Below are 18,085 nucleotides of genomic sequence, written 5' to 3' on the forward strand. Positions count from 1 at the left end.
AGAGAGAGTACGGTGGTGGAATGTCGAAACAAACCCCAAAAAATGGTGTGATGCGCCACCATGTGGGCATTTCAAAAAACAACAAAAAAGAGTGGCAAGAAAAAGAGAGAGGGGTGAGAAAACGGTGGCAAACAGATTGTGAAAGAGAGAAGAGAAAGAAGGGTGAGATTATTACACACCGTGCAACATGCAAGACGAAAATACCACCTCTTTGTATATAAATGAACTGACTTCAGAGTGATACTACTGCTACTTCAGCCGGCGAGACTAACTATTGTAAGCAAGCGCTGTTCAATTTTGATTTCAACGCGCTAAGGGATCATATCATTTCTACTTCTGAGGTACAAGGAAATGGTATTTCAGCTCAGCAAGCGATCAACATCATTATCTCAATAAAAACTTGATTCAAACACACAGCATGCACAATTATGAGTCACTAATTTCAACTTAGTTAACATGCATTTAAGAGGTACTGTATTGTATTACAGTATGTATACATTTCATTATCAGTAGCACTTTACTGGTGTAGTTGTCAGTTGTGTTTATTCGTGTTTACCCAGGGTATGTAGGGATTGCAGGTTGTGGCACCGCTGCCCTGACTGCACTGTAGACGGGCCGGGCCCGACCCCGGAGATGAGCGCCTCGAAAGGTCGCAGCAGTGGTGGCAGCAGCTGCCGCGGCTTGGTACGGAAACCCTGGTACTGAATGAGGGAGACAGAGAGGGGGGGGATAATGAAGACAGGAGGGAGAGCCTTCTCTTGATCATCATTTCTAATATTTGTTTCCTCTCATCGCCTCGTGTCCATTCGTCTTTCTAAGTGTAAAGACAACGCGTGTCGTCGTACCTGTGTAGAGCTCAGGGCTGTACATCGCTCCAACCATGGGACTCAACTTCCATCCAGCTGTAAGTCAACAGAAGAATGCAACACATTGTTCGAGACACTACTTCACGGAAACTCACTGAAGCAGAGAGACATTTTTATAACTTGTGCAACAATCTCTGCTGTTCATTTATTTGAGAACGTATAAAGCTTCCTGACTGTTTGTCCGCACAGGGCACATTTGTGAGAGCATTGCCTGTTGCAGTGTCACTTGCAACAGGCAATTCAATGTTATCATATGTTGATTGGTTATATGTGAAATCATCATTATTATGATATCATGGTATTGATTTACAAAAGTCTATTGTTCAATTTATGATAAAAAAAATTGTAATGAAAATGAAGTAAATCCTGAGTTAATGCAGACAATATAATTGACTGCTCTGACATAAATTGTATTTGTAAATAAACTGGGCATAATGTGGTACAAACATTTTGATTTCAGCCATATTGCATATCATTTGGTTGCATCAAAACTATCTGAAGAGAATAGGTAGGACAACAAAATGCGATACCATATGGAAGAGCAGCGAGGCCCTCTCCGTTAGAGTACGGTGTGGTCATCTTCTTGTTCGTCATCACTCTGGCTGTGGCATTATTGACCTGGACACCAGAAAAAGGGGTCAGAGGCTAATTTACCCCACTTGATTGGATACACAAGTATTGAGGAAGGATCAAAATGATGCAGAGTTTGATTAATATTCAAATTTGATTTATGCTTTCTGAAGCTGAACATATTCCCTGACACACAATTGGTATTTAAGAGTTTTCATATTGAGCATACACTTGAGTGAGGTGTCATTATACGTTTAGTTATGACAGAGGTTAATTCTGTTGATGAGCAGCGATGGTAATTGATGCATGCGCTTCTTTTGAAGGAGAAAGACATTGAAAACAAGGATCCTGGTGAGTAGTCAGGCAGTTTTGCAGACAAAACAATGCAACCATTGGCACGCGGAACAAAGAAAACAACAAAATATTTCAGAACAAATGCATTCAAAAAGAAATCCAAGACCATTATATTGCTACCTTCAGAAAAAAGGAGGGAAAAAGAAGGTGAATTAAGCTGCATATTCATCATTTGAACACAATGCAAAAAAACATCAATCGAAGAGTTCATACAAAAATTACGCACGGCCAATCAAGAGCGCATCACATCACCAGAGGTGAGCAAAACTAGCCAATCAGCAAGCATCAGATGCAGCAGGAGACCAATCAACAAAGGCTGGCAGCCTTCCCAATCAAATACACATCATACAGAAAGAGGAGGGAGGGTAGGGAGAGAGAACGACAGAAAAAAGAGAAATATGGAGGGATGCAAGAAGAGGAGGAGGAGCCAGTCCACATGAAAAGACACGGAAAACACACGTACATGATGTGGAGAAGAGAGAGACAGAGAGAGTGAATAATCCATCCAAATGTGCAATTCTTCTAATGAACAAACAGTAACAACAAGATGCAGCACACACATACAAACACATCCAACCATTTGCCTACATTGGATCTAACTGTACGATGGAGCAAGAACGACTACAAAGAGAGAGAGCAGTCTAGATAAAAGACAGAGGAGGGGGGATGCAAATATATCATTCCTAAAAAAAATAATAAACCAATCAAATCGTGGTTGTGAAACACTGCCAGGCATTCTAGATCAGTGTCGCACACCAGAGAAACCTTGAAGCACACAAGCACCAACACACACCATCCAGAACCAAACTGATCAAAACGTGAAACAAGGACTCCTCCTGCAGAGATCATAGAAAAAAGCTCATGTCGCTAAATCTGGGGCTCACTTTTGCTTTGCTGGGGTCAACAAGTAATTCTGTGGCAGCTTTTTAATCTTTCTCAAATGCCTCAAAAGCTAAATTAGTACGTTTCATATACAAAGGGTAGATTTGCCCAAGAGTATGCTTACATCCTCTTGTGGGAACAAGCTATTCATCCACATATTGTTTTGAGTGTTTAATCTTGACAGCAGTACCTACAACTATAACTATCTGCAGGCTACAAAGTGGCACATAATCAAGAACTTCAGTACACCACAATATACGGAGAGCTACTGTATTATCCTCTCTCCGGTAAAGCTAACATAGCACTCATGCTTCAGCATGCTGTCCCGCTAAGGTGCAAAAAATATGCAGCTATTGGCTGACACATGACACAGAGAGATGACATAGTACTCTATGGCGTCATACAGATGATGAGAAAGAGAGTAAACCATGCAGGATACAGCTCTGGAATTAAATGCTGAATGCAGTTAGAGAGGTGATTTGAATGAATGCGTAAGAAGTGGTAGTCATAGTCGTTGCACTTGCAGATAGATGCAGTACATTCAGTTATACAGGTGGCCCGAATAATGCCATGCGGTCAACGGATAATCTTGTAATCGTTTCATTCACCACCTCCCCGATCAATCACAGGATTAGCCAATCGGGTTCTGTCAATCAGTCAATCAATCGGCAAAGCTCCCGTCACTAAAGGAGTCTTCCATTTTGGGTGTTGGGTGCATTTTATTTCATTTGGACGGATGGGGTGGGGGGGAGGGGTCATTCAAAGATGATGCCATGTGTACACAACTTACCGTTGCCAGGGAAACGGCGTGAGGACACGCGAGCAGTTACCGTGGAGACTGACAACAACAACAACATACAAAAATCATCAGGGAAATAGAGAAAATATATGTAAGAAAGAAATGATGAACCAAAAGAGAAAAAATAAATAAACTGAAAACAAACAAAAAACGAGGTAATGAAAAGCAACCCCCACTCTGTGGTAGAGAGGAAGTGATGTCACAAGTCACGTGTCAACAGTCACCTACAAGTATCAGCCATTTGACAACGATCTAACCATCTACGGTTTAAATCCCACTACAAACACAGATCATACAAGCTTAGAAAGGAGGAAACAAATGGAAACAGGAAAATGTCAGAAATTTAAATCTAACATGGGAGGGAAACTACCCAGATTATATTCAAATAACTGACAAAATAATCACTCAAGAAAATTAAAACTTGGTCCCATTCTCCAATGTTTCTGTTACCTGACTACGTCACATGATAGGGAAATGGACAGAGATATGGAGGGAGGGGTGGACAGCATAAAATGCACATGGGGACACGAACTGGGAGAGACGGACAGACAGACTGGCCTGGTGAAAAAGAGTGGAGCGAGATGGAGGAGAACCAACACATACGAACACAATGGAAAGAAGAGGGAACAACAGCTATCTGTAGCCTTCTCTTCATTTGTTCATTCTCTCTTCACCCTCCTTATTTTTTTTGGATTCTGCACACCCACACACAGAGACAAGAGATAAGTGCAGGACATTCAAGACCATGCAGAAGAGCTTTAGCAGCAAGTCTCTAAAAAAGCGTGATTTGAAATCAAGAGCAAGAGCAAATGGCAAAAGCGTGGTGTATTTGATCTCCAAGGCCATTTGCAACTGAAATCTGAGCTCATGCTGACAAATAAGAAATAAAAAAAAGAGATCTGGTTTTCTTTTTCAGGAGTGGTGGATGCAAGCATGTGTGTGTAAACAATACTTCTTCTCTTTTTTTTTACCATCCATCTCGCACATCTGAAAACAGCTTTTTGAAGCATCAGAAATGACACCACATTTCTCACGGCAGTCTCATTCCCCAACAAACTCCCCCCGGAAAATGCCCCCAATCATGCATCAATCTCGTAACACATCAAACATTAAAAAAAAGAAATTCATAAAATACTGAGACCCAGAGGCACCAAAAAAAAAAACTCCAAGATGACATCCGATCCAGATAATATCCATTCATGCAACAAACAGTATCCTCAAACACCAGCAAGCACTTTTTTTTTTGTTGAGGAAAATAACTGAGAGGCCATTAACTGCTCTTCCAGTCATAAACGCATCCCGAAACCAGCCACTCATCATGATAATGGAAGAAGTGATGATGGGTGTTGGAAAAGGAGCAGGAAAATAAAAAACGGGTAAGATCCTACATGCTGTGACAGAAGCCTATATCATCGCCCACGACCGCCTCTCGCAGTGACATCTCACCGGCCATGCCTGTTGTGTAGCCACTCCACCCAGCATGCTTTGCAAACCACACAGCTTTAAAGATCAAGGTGCAATGGACAGCCCACGACATCAACAACATGAACGAACAACAGCATAAACATCGACAGGAAGTGCCGTCGAGAAGGGACGTCTGTGTGCGCGGCACCACTGCGCCATGCTATAGTGAAGCCAGAGGGGGTTAGAGTTGAACACATACAGCCATCCGGAAACCTTCTCTGGCGCGCCAACGACCAGAACAATCGCATTCTCATTGTCGAACATGGAAGGGAGAACAGAGGAGAAAAATGGTCACCGTTTCAAAAAGGGGAGCGTGGGTGGTGAGTTACCTCGATTTTACGTCCTTCCACCAGCGTGCCATGGAGCTTCTCTCTGGCTCTCTCTGCATCTGCACTCGTCTCGAAGGTGACAAAACCGAAGCCCTGCGAGAGGAAGAGGGGCCGACGTGGAGAAGGGAAAAGAAAGACGGGGGGGGGGCGAAGAGAGAGAGACTGTTTGAAGTAGCTTTTTCTTAAACTTCATTTAAGTCGATGAATTTAAGAAATGAGGTGTCATCGCAGAACCCTACCTTGGATCCCCTCTCGTTGAAAATGATCTCGACGTCGAGGATTTTGCCAAATTGCTGGAAAAAGAAAAAAGGAGAAGAGGAGGAAAATGAAGCGACTCAACGAGCATGGAAAGTCATGTGCTGTACTCCTGCCACGGGGTGTCAGCACTGTTCAACCATGATGAGCTGGCACTGAGCCAACATCTTCCTATCCTCTGCTCTTTTTTCTATGCACCACATTTGTAAAGACATTCCTCTTACGAAACAGCCAGGCACAAGAGCCCATTTTAACCTGACTTTATCTTGTTGACGAGTTGATGTTCCAAGTAGTGGTTGTGATGTAAATTAAAAAAAAAATGAAATCATGATTTCTTTATAGCTATTTTAAAAAATGTATGAAAGATCAAAGGGAATAAGCAGTAAAAAAAGATTTTTCGAGGTTTTTGTTATACAATGGTGTATTTTGTAAAATAAGGAGAGCATTCCAGTCTACAAACCCCAAACATCTGCCGCAGGTCGGGGTCTCGGAAGCGGAAGGGGATGTTGGACACATGGAGGCGTTTGGGGGTCCCCTTGGCATCTGAATCATCCCCAACACTCCCGCCACCTCCTCCTCCTCCCGAGCCAACCCCCGACTGTCCGTCAATCTGGGAGGACCCATCTGACTGCTGGAACAGAAGGAGAAGAAGGAGACCCAGAGGAGAAAAGGAAGGGAAGGCAGAATAAATTATGTCTCAATGGGGTTGTGAAGTTCAACGATGGTGATGGAGGAATAAAAAATACAGTTCATTTCTAAGATTTTTAATGTTTTGTTAGTGTTGTAGCTGTTGTTTCCATAATGTGAAATTATACTGATGTTGTTTTCTTGAGTAACTCATTAATGCTTTTATCATACGACATCAAATGTTCTTTTTTTATTTAGAAATACTTTCAAACGGAAAAGACTCACTTTTAAGTAGCCAGAAGTTTTGTCATTTTTGTTAGAAAATTTCAGAGTAGTTGTAGATTAATTTTCTGATGACAGTCTAGTCAAGTAAACGTCTAATTGCTTCTCTAAACTGTCTCTATTTGTGAATCTATAAGCTGCAGTGACGAAGCCTTTGAAATCTGTTTTTTTATCAGCAGAGGTTCTGACCTTCTTTAAAATAGTTCAACATTTTGGGGGAAATGTATGATTTGCTTGCTTGCAAGGAGAGTTAGTTTACAAGATCGATGCAATCTGTCTGTTCAAGCGTAAAAACAACAAGTTGTGTTTTTAGACTCAGTGTGCGAGTATCTGCGGTACATCAACAGTCACAATAAATACATTGAGTTCTTGCCATAATAAAATGTCACCATCACCATTGCTATTATAAAGTCCACAGCCCATTTTGAAGTTAAGTTAAAAAAGCGTGATTTGAAATCAAGAGCAAGAGCAAATGGCAAAAGCGTGGTGTATTTGATCTCCAAGGCCATTTGCAACTGAAATCTGAGCTCATGCTGACAAATAAGAAATAAAAAAAAGAGATCTGGTTTTCTTTTTCAGGAGTGGTGGATGCAAGCATGTGTGTGTAAACAATACTTCTTCTCTTTTTTTTTAGTTCAACATTTTGGGGGAAATGTATGATTTGCTTGCTTGCAAGGAGAGTTAGTTTACAAGATCGATGCAATCTGTCTGTTCAAGCGTAAAAACAACAAGTTGTGTTTTTAGACTCAGTGTGCGAGTATCTGCGGTACATCAACAGTCACAATAAATACATTGAGTTCTTGCCATAATAAAATGTCACCATCACCATTGCTATTATAAAGTCCACAGCCCATTTAAAATGTTCACAAGCCAAAAAATTCAATAACTTCTTTAAACTAATTTAACACAAATCCCTTTTTTGAGTTAGTAATAATAACTATATTTACAGTATATGTAACCAACTATAACTGTTCCTGAATCCATTTTATAATGTTCATCATAGTGTTTAATTTTATTTGAGTTAAGTCATTTCAGAGAAAATTGAATACTTCTGCTCAGTTGACCACCAAAAAAATATCTTTGATATATGCACTACATGTATCCTGAATTCAAAAAAGTACTACATCTGTAACTGGTATCTGACAGTAGCCTGCGAGGTATCAGAACTGGTGCACCCCAGCTCTTTTTTTGAATCAATAACACATATAACTATACACTCTTGTACTCGTTGTGTCCTGATGTGGGCTACACGCAGAGAGAGAGAGAGAGGCTGGCGCTCACTTGGGCACTGAGGCTGTTGGCGGCGTTGGCAGCGCTGTTCGCCACTCCGCCAGCTTCCACGGGACCCTGGACGGCCCCCGCTGCGTACAGGCTGCCCCCGTAATCCAGGGTCAGGCCGTTCTGGGGGGGCGGCGGTGGAGGTGGGGGGAATGCGGAGAAAGGGGGTACGAGTCCCTCCTGACCGCCAGCACTATCCTGGGAGCCCTGTTTGGAGAAAGAGACACGGCAGAGTAAAGTACAACATCTGGCTGTGGAAAAAGTCATACAGGCATCGATATTATTTTTCCATTTCCCCGTGAGTTTGTGTCTGTGTGTAAATGAGTGCATGTATCTACACCCCCACTCATTAAAAATTCACTGCAGCCACATCTATTATTGAGGGTCAAATGTCTCCATGCTCAGAGTGTTTTACAATGGCGAGTGTCTAACGCCTGCACACGCATGCACGCACACACACACACACGCCTCTGCACACAAACCACCTTTAACACAGCGACACCCACACACCTTAACAGAGGCCAGCTGCACTGTGGACATTTATTACCCCCAGAAAACACTTGTGTAAGTTTCCAACATGTCACGCGTGTAGTAGAATGATACAGGCGTCCACCAACACATGGTGGAGACACAAAAAACATGACACAGGCTGAAACACAACACACACAGAGACACACACATTCCTTGCTGTCGGCAGTTGGGCATGGATACCCTAAATGGTAACAGTTAGAGAGCGGAGGGAGACAGCGGGGACGAGAGAGAAAGAGGGGGATGGATGATAAAAGGTGATGACTGATAGAAGAGGCACGACCTGTCCCTGATCACAGCGGCAAAATGAACCAACCATCACTTCCTGTCAGATCTTAATTCTAACTCTCTATCAACTGCACTGGATAACCAATTAAAACTGAGAAAATAGTTTGTATTTATTGACAATACTATATGAAAAAAGACAAAGAGCCTACTGCCATGCTGGTGCGTCAGTGAAACGGCCCTTAGTCAAAGTGGTGCATTGGGCTTAAGGCTAATGTCAGCATCCAAAACATGCTCGGAAGGAAATGCTGATATGCAGCAGGGATAATGTCAACTATGTCGACCATCTTAGTTGAGGTGCATCTCAATCTGCTGGCAGTGCTATCGCTATGCTAAGTCCGTAGGATTCATCCACTGGAGACTAAATGGTTTTAAACGCTGAATCACTATAAACGTTTAATAGCGATTCATCTAGTGGTTGTTGAAATATTTCAGTCGGAACAAATGCAGTGGACCAGCAACATCGACAAGTCTACATTAGAGTTTATGTGAAAAACGGGGGAACAAAACAAGACACACAAATGCAAAAATCCATGATTTTTGGGTCAGTGGTCAGGGTTGGTCAGGGTTGAGCTGTGTGTGTCTGTGTGTGTCTGTGTGTGTGTGTGTGTGACTGACAGGCTGCAGCGAGGCCCATCTGAGGAGCACAATAGATCACTGTCCCTTTGGGAATGTTCAAAGTGTGTGTGTGTGTGTGTGTGTGTGTGTGTGTGTGTGTGTGTGTGTGTGTGTGTGTGTGTGTGTGTGTGTGTGTGTGTGTGTGTGTGTGTGTGTGTGTGTGTGTTTGTGTGTGTGTGCACGCCATCTGTCTCCCAGATTTTGACCTTTCTCAGCGTCACACCTGTGACACGGCAGCCAGGCCCCTCGAATCGGTGACAAACCAGCGGATGCACTCGGTCGGCACGGATCACGTCGATGTTTTGACATGAGAGCTGAGCAGCTGCACCCGAGTGCAGTGAGGAGAAACTTTGTGTTGTCATCGACACAGGTAAACAAAAAGTGAACTGTGCTTTCTGTGTTGCAATGAATATTTATACGATTCAGAATGATAAATCATCAGTGGTAAACATTTAAATGCGTAGACGGTAATAATTGCTTAATGTCTTGACATGTTGACGAGCACAACAACAAATCAATCAAAACATAAATCTTTGCTTTGAAGTTCATCTCTTTATCCTGTATTCAAACTTTCTATTTAAGTCAATGTTGTCAGGTGGAAGCAATTTACTTTAATAGTCAATTGTTTCAATCGTAAATTCATTTTTCCCAGTAGATAAATGGTTATCATTTGAAAAAATGTTAAGACGATGTCAGCGCCCTTCTAAAATTCAGTGAATCTAAATAATTAATATAGTGAGCGAAGGCATCACAACACCAAAGGAAATGATGCCATCATGTGTATTTACTACAAATACAATTTTTATTCACAGCTTCCTCTGTCTTTCTAAATTCATTACTACCAATAATGTTTTCTATTCGAATAGCAATATTATTATCACACTTTTCGTATCTGGGACATTTTCAAGCATTACTCTTCATTTACATATTCAGTTGTTTTTTTTTTCTAAATCCCTGTTGCCATCAGAACCTACTGTACCTGGTGCATACTCCTCTTAGCTTTGAACTCAACCTTTTATGACGGCAGCACCGGTCGGTCTGCCTGCTGTGATTTCAGCTGGTTAATCACAACCAGCAATCCCCTTATCTCACTCCCTCCCCTCGCTGATAACAGGCAGTGAATGGATGTTTTATCACCAGCCTCAACACTATAAGCCCAGAACCAAACTGTGCTGCCATACTCCTCTATAGTCGTGCCCACTGTAAATCCCTGACCTGCTCCTGCTGCAGACGCTGCTCTCCTGCCCGGTGAGGAGTCGCCACCTCCACCAGAACAGGAGCCATGTTCTCCACCGTCAGTGCCTGGCCCTTGAACAATAAGGCTGCCAGATTACAGTTTAACTTCATTCATATGTTTAAGATGGCAGCTGTGTCCGCTCATCTAAACCCTGCAGCTGTATGAACCTCTTCCAATCTCGTTCACAAGCATCCAAATGGAGATTTTGGGAAATGATAATATCTCTCACATGTTTGCCTTCCTGTGCTGCCTTAGTTTCATGGAGCAGCACTAACACCTCTTACCCTAGTTTGCTCATTATTTGCACAGACTGTTATGCAGCCATTATTATGATTTGTGGGGGTTTTGCTTATAGGATACCAATATGTACAAAAATAGACACCAAGGTCTGCAAAAGATCGGTCCTTCCCGAGGTGTTCAGCATCAAGAACTTAATTTTCCTTGAAGCAGAATAGTGTGTATTGAACAAATACTGATTTCTAGGTGGATCCCAGCTGCATGTCTTTCCAAACATTACTTTTCAATTTCTTTTCTGTTAATAGTAGCTATAATTTGACTCCCTGGCGTATTAACAAAAGTTCAAAATTAGAGCAGAAAATGTTAAATATGTGAAGATGTTTCTCTTTGTTTTTGTGAGAAAAAAAAATCACTGATGGTAATAATGTGAACGTGCTGCAATCCTCAAGACGAGACATCCTGAATTCATTAAGTTTGCTCAATTCAGACAGAAAAGGGAGAAATACAAAATACATAACGCACTAAATGATGCACTAGATAACGTTGGTGCATCCTGGGGCTACTGCGTCTTAGGAGGTGTAAACGATAGCGGGTGGAGCAAGTCGGTCTGGGTCAGCAGGTAGGAGGCGGAGCTGACCTGGATGACAAACTGGAGAAACTGGACCTGCTTCCTGGGTCAAGAGGGAAAAAAGGGAAAGTAGATCGCTGAGCACTGGTCAATTGGTGAAATGGGAAAAGGAGAAGGGGGCAATTCACCGGAAACATTTCTGCAGAGAGGAAAAGTTTCAAACAGCCTTCAAAAAGTATTTTTTTTTTAAAAAAGCCTTGGTAGCAGTAAGTCTGTATAAATGGCAAAGCTGACCTGTCTGTTGTTTTGTTGGGCCGCCCACGAGTTTGTTGCAGACTATTTAGCGCACACACATTTTTATTACCCGCATGCTGCCATTAGCATTCATCCCACAGCACTGCCCTGAAAGCACGGAATTCTACCTTCTATCACATTAGTTGGGAAACTACCCTCCTACTCTGCATTCAGATGTTCAGCGTGGCTCGGCTGTTGTCGTACTCCAGTCCCAGCATTCATGACTCATGACACGGCTCACTCGACTGCAGATGAGTCAGTCTTGGATTTGACAAGTTGTGATGCAACTCAGACAGAATGATAGTGACTTGGATTTTAATGCTGCACACTTGGGAACCCGTTTTTTGTCTCGATTTCGGCTGCAATGTTCCTATATCATTATCTCAAGTCTATATACCACAAACCAAATCGTATTTCTGTCACATCGCAGCATCCTCCTCATTGTTGTTGCTCACACACTGAAGCAGACTACAGCCTAGCAGGCGAATGGACAACCCCGGCTGCTGCTGCTCCTTTTGCGAAGACCAAAATAGAAGCGGGGATACAAGCCAAAAAACAACTTGTATTTGTGTTCGACGATTGGCCTTTTCAGAGGAGATTCGTTTTAGCCGCTTCTCAACTACTCTCTCTACCTGGTGCACTGTGTCAACAGCTAGGTATCTACAAAAATAGTGTGCGCTGCTTTTTTTTTTCTTCTGCTCCGGAGTTGTAGGCCTTTTTCTGACTGCAAGTGGCATCGGGACGAAAGCGTCCACCGGATAAATTCACATAAGATTAAAAAAAAGGAAGAACGGAAAGACAGAGAGAGAGGGAATGTGACGAGAAGTGTTGCCCTACACGCAAACCGCATATATGTGTGTTCGTTTTGTTTGTGTACATGTCGTGTGCATGTCAGCGTGTGTGTGTTTTTGTGAATACACTCCCCTGGCGTTAAGGCATTAAGGGTTGTGTAAGTGTATGCGTTGGCCGGGCAAAGTCAGTGACTCAGAGCAGTAGCTGTAGCTGTATCTGGCTTACTTTCGGGTCAGTTAGCAGCGGCAAGTGTGTCTGAGGAGGGCATGTTATAAAATGTGTTAGTCTGCAGCACTCTCACTATGAGGAGACGCAGAGGAGAGGAGGGGAGGGGAGGGGAGGGGAGGGGAGGGGAGGGGAGGAGAGAGGAGGAGAAGAGGGGAGGGGAGACGAGGGGAGGAGAGAGGAGGAGAAGAGGGGAGGGGAGACGAGGGGAGGAGAGAGGAGGAGAAGAGGGGAGGGGAGCGGAGGGGACAGGAGTTGAGAGGAGACGAGGGGAGAGGAGGAGAGAGGAGGAGACGAGGGGAGACGAGGGGAGAGTAGAGGAGAGGATCAGGAGAGGAAGGGAGAGGAGGAGAAGAGGGGAGAGGAGAGGAGAGGAGGAGAGAGGAGGAGACGAGGGAAGAGGAGGAGACGAGGGGAGAGGAGGAGGAGACGAGGGGAGAGGAGGAGGAGACGAGGGGAGAAGAGGAGACGAGGGGAGACGAGGGGAGACGAGGGGAGAGTAGAGGAGGAGAGGAGAGGAGCCGAGGGGAGAGGAGAGGAGCCGAGGGGAGAGGAGAGGAGAGGATCAGGAGGGGAAGGGAGAGGAGGAGAAGAGGGGAGAGGAGAGGAGAGGAGGAGAGAGGAGGAGACGAGGGAAGAGGAGGAGACGAGGGGAGACGAGGGGAGAGTAGAGGAGGAGAGGAGGAGAGAGGAGAGGAGAGGAGCCGAGGGGAGAGTAGAGGAGGAGAGGAGGAGAGAGGAGAGGAGAGGAGCCGAGGGGAGAGGAGAGGAGAGGATCAGGAGAGGAGGAAAGGAGAGAGGAGGGGAGAGGAGAGGAGAGGAACATGGCTAAGAGCTAACTAGGGCAGCACTGGGTCATTTCACATGAATAATGACATTTCAGGATCTTACTTTCTCGGGCCTTGAGCCATTAGTCTATAGCCTAATTCAACAAACTTGACGATGGAAAATGTGATTCATACTGTTCGCAGGGGCTCATATTTTACCTCAATAATCATATTAACTGTGGGGGGGGGGGTGTGTTCCGCTCAGATCCTGGCTCTTGACTCTGTGCTGGTGTTACCCAAGCTGCAAACAGCTGGAGAATCGTTTACGGCGCGTCTGCGGCATACCGATGAGCCAGGAGACACCCTCTTGTTAAATTATTCCATCCTGCGTCAGCCCCTCTTCCTCCTCCATCACTCTTCCTCCTCCCCCCTCTTGCTCTTCCTCTCCGCTCCTCTTGCTGCTGTTCTCCCTATCCTCCCACTCTCTCTGCTGTGTGCTTCACTTCTTTACGCTTCATAAAATCCAGACGGGACCCTCGCATACGTCCCGCCCCCACACATGTCAATCAAGCCAATTTTCCTCATAGCAACGGGTTATCAGTGGTGCCCGGGCTCCTCCTCCCACACTCATCTCCATCTCCTTATAGGGTAACATGTCTGCTTGTCAAACAAACCCCTCCCAACAACCCCCCCATCCTTTTCCTTGTAGGGTGTCACATATGATTCCCCTTCTGCACAAGCCACGTCTGGGAGACACCCCTTCACCTTACTGTACATTTATGCAGGAACACACACATGCACAGGCCTGTAGCTCACACATGATCACTGACTGCTCCTGTCATCTTCTCACTGGCTGCATCAATGGTCAGTTCAGGCCCACTGCAGAATTTAATGAAAAATAAACACCCCGAGACAAAAGATGATGACATTATTTGTCCACATTTACTCCTCATTAGAAGCGTGTAGGCCACCCCCAGACAAACACATGCAGGTGAGCACACAAACTCACAGGCAGACACGTATTTACACAAAATGGACACGCCTCTTTCAATACATTAGTTATGACCATGAAACAAGTTTGTCTTGTTTAGTGCTCAGGAAGGGCTCTTCAATAATGGTCCGTTTGCCCAGTGTATTTCAAGCCGGTGGACAGTGTTGTCACTGTCAACCGCAGCACCAAAGAGTCAGCGAGGGCAATCCCTATCTATTTCAAAGGCAGGTTCTTTTGAAAGCCATGCAGATGCCTCACAGCGAGAGCTTTCAGAGCTAGTAGAAATGTAAATAGCTGCTACGGAGGCATAACGAATATGGCAGCTCCAAGTTTTTCAAAACTATCCCTTTTTTTTTTTTTTAGGCAGAGTGCAAAAGGTGTTTACCTCTCATGGCTCTCCCATCGACGTTTTCCTCACGCCTCGAACCATCTAACAATCTGTACAAAATGAATGACTCATGCGAGTTGCCACGGCAACACGGCTCACTGGGATCATTTAACGGCCATTATTGTTAACCCTGCAAAAGAATCAATAACAAGATTTGGGAGGGGGAGGAGATTGGTTGGGGTGGGTGAATCCTCACGATCCGTTTACAGTTTTTTGCAAGCGTGGCAGTGTGTATAGTTTTGCAGCAGGTAGGCGTCTCTCCCTTGCCTCAGGGCGCACGCCTAGGTGGGGCTTCAGAAAATATTTCAGTCCCGATCTGCTCGTCCAACTCTCTCCTGCACAGGCCAAAAATGTTAGCAGAAAGTAACAGTCTAAAAGAAACGACTAATAAATAACCCCTGCCACGAGCCGACTGCAAACCCTTACACAGACATGCAAAACTGCAAAGTCAGCTTTACAGTCTGAAATTGCGTCACTGAGCAAACTATCTCCCTCCAGACCTAAAACATTGTCACGTCTCAACGTTGCTCCCCATCTCTTTCAACTCATGCGTCCCCCTGTCTGCGTGACCTCAGCTTCTTGGTCCGCGGGCTTCCCTGGCAACTGACCGAGAGTGTCCAGTCACCTAAATAAATAAATCAATTTTCTATTCTCCTTCTCCAATTCTATCTCTCTCTCTTTTCCAACCCATCCCCCTCTCTTGCACGGTCTCTTAAAGGAAAACATTGAGATAACAGCTGCCACGGCCCCAGGGAGAGCAAGAGGAGGGAGAAAAGAGGTCAAACAGTAAAGAAAGCAGGAATCCAAGGTACAGCTGACACGAGAAGTGCGCACACACACACGCACGCACGCACGCACGCGCACACACACACACACACACACACACACACACACACACACACACACACACACACACACACACACACACACACACACACACACACACACACACACACACACACACACACACACACACACACACACACACACACACACACACACACACACACACACACACACACACACACCCTGACTCACACTAAATGAAATGTAATGATATGAACGAGACACTTCGTGCACCAACTTTGCAGCCCACTGTGTGCTTGAGCTTCTGTGTGTTTGTGAAATGTGCGACACAAAATTACAGTGAGGAGGTGTTGTTAGTTGAATAGCGGAGATTCAGAAGGGAGGAAGAAAAAGAAAGAGAGAGAGAGAGAGAGAGAGAGAGAGAGAGAGAAGAAAGTAAAAAAAAAAAAGAGACAGAAACAACTGTTCTGCGGACACCTGTCCCTTTCGCTCACAGGCTTGAACGATGTACAGCGACAGCTGCAGGGGCAATAAAGACAAAAGTCTTTTTACTTACCTCTCCTCCCCCCTGTTCCTTCACTCTTTCCACTCTTTTGCCTCAGAAAGATCTAAAAGAGTTTATTGCAGGCGCAACACACTAGGCTGCTCCACCCAGCTGTACAGACTAACACGCCATCCTATATATATATTCACATAAAGATTCTCCAGAGCATACATAATACATGGCAGAGCACAGTTTCTGCCAGTAACAGCTCTTGATGTTCAGATTGCGTGCGCTTCCAGCTCGGGGCAGGAGCACAGATGCCACAACAACGGCGTACAATAATACATCGCCACTCGCGCATTTCACCATGGCGAATTTCTCGACTGTGGCGATAAAACCTCCGGCCTGTATCCTGCCGTCATCTGCGCCGACTACACGAGTTCCACTGTTGATATACCTTGCAGCAACTGTGCCGCCGAGTCCTGACAGGAGTCTGAAATGCCCTGACCGGACCGCTCTAGTAAGGGGTCAAGTAGAGTCCTCATCTGTTAGTCTGTAATTAACATTTCATGCCCAATGACAGTGTGCTGTCCGCTCTGATGCCGCTCCTTGTACAGTGGAGCCCCGGAGAGATGCAGCGGACGCATACACAGCGGGAGGATATGAAAAGATATCAGGATAAACACTCACCGACAACAGGGAAGGATAGTACAGTCCCATCATCGTACTCTGTGCAACAACTCCCAACTGTCGTCGCTCCTCTCTCCTTTCCTCTTATCACGCTGCCTCGCTTACGCTCCCTCTCCTCGGCTGTGTCACCTCACCAGCTCAGTCTCTCTTGTCTGTCTCACAGATTCAAAATCTCCCTCTCTCTGCCCCCGCTCGCTCTGTCTGCCCTGCCAACCCCCCCGCCACATCCCCCCGCCCCCCCCCCCCTTCCTCCTCCTCTGCTGGCCTCTGTCCCTGTCACTCTCCCTCGCTTGCTTACTTGCTTGCTTTCTTTCTTTTCTTTCCTGCTCTCCCTCTCTCTCTCTGTCTATTTTGTCTCCCACACACTCTTTTCTTTCCCTCTCCCACTCGCTCCTTGCTTTTTCCTCTACCCCCAGCCTTCTGCTTTGCTGCTGTGCCCTTGCCTGCTCATCTCTTCTGTCTCTTCTCCAGGCTCCCTCCTCTCTCACCCAGATAGCCTGACGCCTCCCCCCTCCTACCTCTCTGCCTCTGTCACACCTGCAAACTTTCCCCTCCCTCCTGCCTCTCTCTCGTGTCGCAGTCCCTCCCCCCACTCTCTCTCTCTCTCTCTCTCTCTCTCTCCTTCTGTTCTCTTTCTCCATGTAGGTGATTTAACTGGGGCTGCTGGCACCGCTGGGAAAGGAAAGGAAGACTTTCCTTCTCCCTCGCTCGCCACTTTCAGATGTGCACCATCTTACGTAAATGTGCTGGCAATTTTTACATCTTTGTCTCATGTTTAAATAAGCATACGAGTCCTTTTCTGTGCCAGTCTGCAACAAACATCCCTGCGACCGACCTGGTGAAAACACTTCCAACACAGCTCAGGTCTGAATCAAATTATAATAAACTGTCGAAATAAAATGATAATTCTAATCGCTGCACAAGTCAGCTCCCCTCAGCTTTATGAAGTATTTTAGCATCTTTCAGCTCATCGTTTTGGTTTTGTAGCGTCCAACTTCACAGTGGCAGCAGTCAGCAGCTGCTTCCAGCACAAAACAAGTACAGATACACTCCGTAAACACAGACCTGCCCAGCACCAAACCACAGATAAACAGAGTTATCAAGCAGTTGGTGGATCAAATAAAGAACTTTGCAGCAGCTAAGGCTACAGCAGACGCAATGTTGAAATAAATGTCTCACTTAATAATAATTTCTTATGCAGAATATAAAATGATTTTTGTAAACCAAAATATATTCCATTGTAAATTAGACTATTTACAAGAGGGCTGTACGTTTTTTATCAGTCCATAAATAATTGTCTTCATGTATTTTTCCTAATTATGTAAAAAATTATAATATAATTAAATATTATATTTTTTTATAATTAAAGTATAAATATCCAGCCCAATGCGTAACATCGCACTCGTGAGCAAACGGCAACTGAATAACAGTTGCGGCCTATCATCATTTTTAATTATGCATGGGTGCC

At 44.7% G+C, this 18,085-nt stretch overlaps 1 protein-coding gene across 9 annotated transcripts in view; it reads right to left on the reverse strand.

Annotated features, from left to right (window-relative positions):
- Positions 1-18,085, reverse strand: part of LOC118312525 (RNA binding protein fox-1 homolog 2) — a 34,640-nt gene that overhangs the window by 6,576 nt on the left and 9,979 nt on the right. For 6 of the 9 annotated variants that reach the window (XR_004794242.2, XR_004794243.2, XR_004794241.2 and 3 more), the window contains exons 3-9: positions 7,710-7,913; positions 5,980-6,150; positions 5,504-5,557; positions 5,265-5,357; positions 1,397-1,484; positions 846-902; positions 557-701 (exon numbers count right to left, since the gene is read on the reverse strand). Coding sequence is in view for 6 of the 9 variants with exons in the window: in XM_035637185.2 (XP_035493078.1) it covers positions 557-701; positions 846-902; positions 1,397-1,484; positions 5,265-5,357; positions 5,504-5,557; positions 5,980-6,150; positions 7,710-7,913 (812 nt within the window). In the remaining 3 variants the exon portion in view is untranslated. Of the gene's footprint in view, positions 1-556; positions 702-845; positions 903-1,396; positions 1,485-5,264; positions 5,358-5,503; positions 5,558-5,979; positions 6,151-7,709; positions 7,914-16,617; positions 16,820-18,085 lie in introns of those variants that run through there. The other 3 variants (XM_047333881.1, XM_035637187.2, XM_035637188.2) reach the window with 2 other exon arrangements.

The sequence above is a fragment of the Scophthalmus maximus genome, chromosome 8 (genome assembly GCF_022379125.1).
Source record: "Scophthalmus maximus strain ysfricsl-2021 chromosome 8, ASM2237912v1, whole genome shotgun sequence".
Taxonomy (NCBI): Eukaryota; Metazoa; Chordata; class Actinopteri; order Pleuronectiformes; family Scophthalmidae; genus Scophthalmus; species Scophthalmus maximus.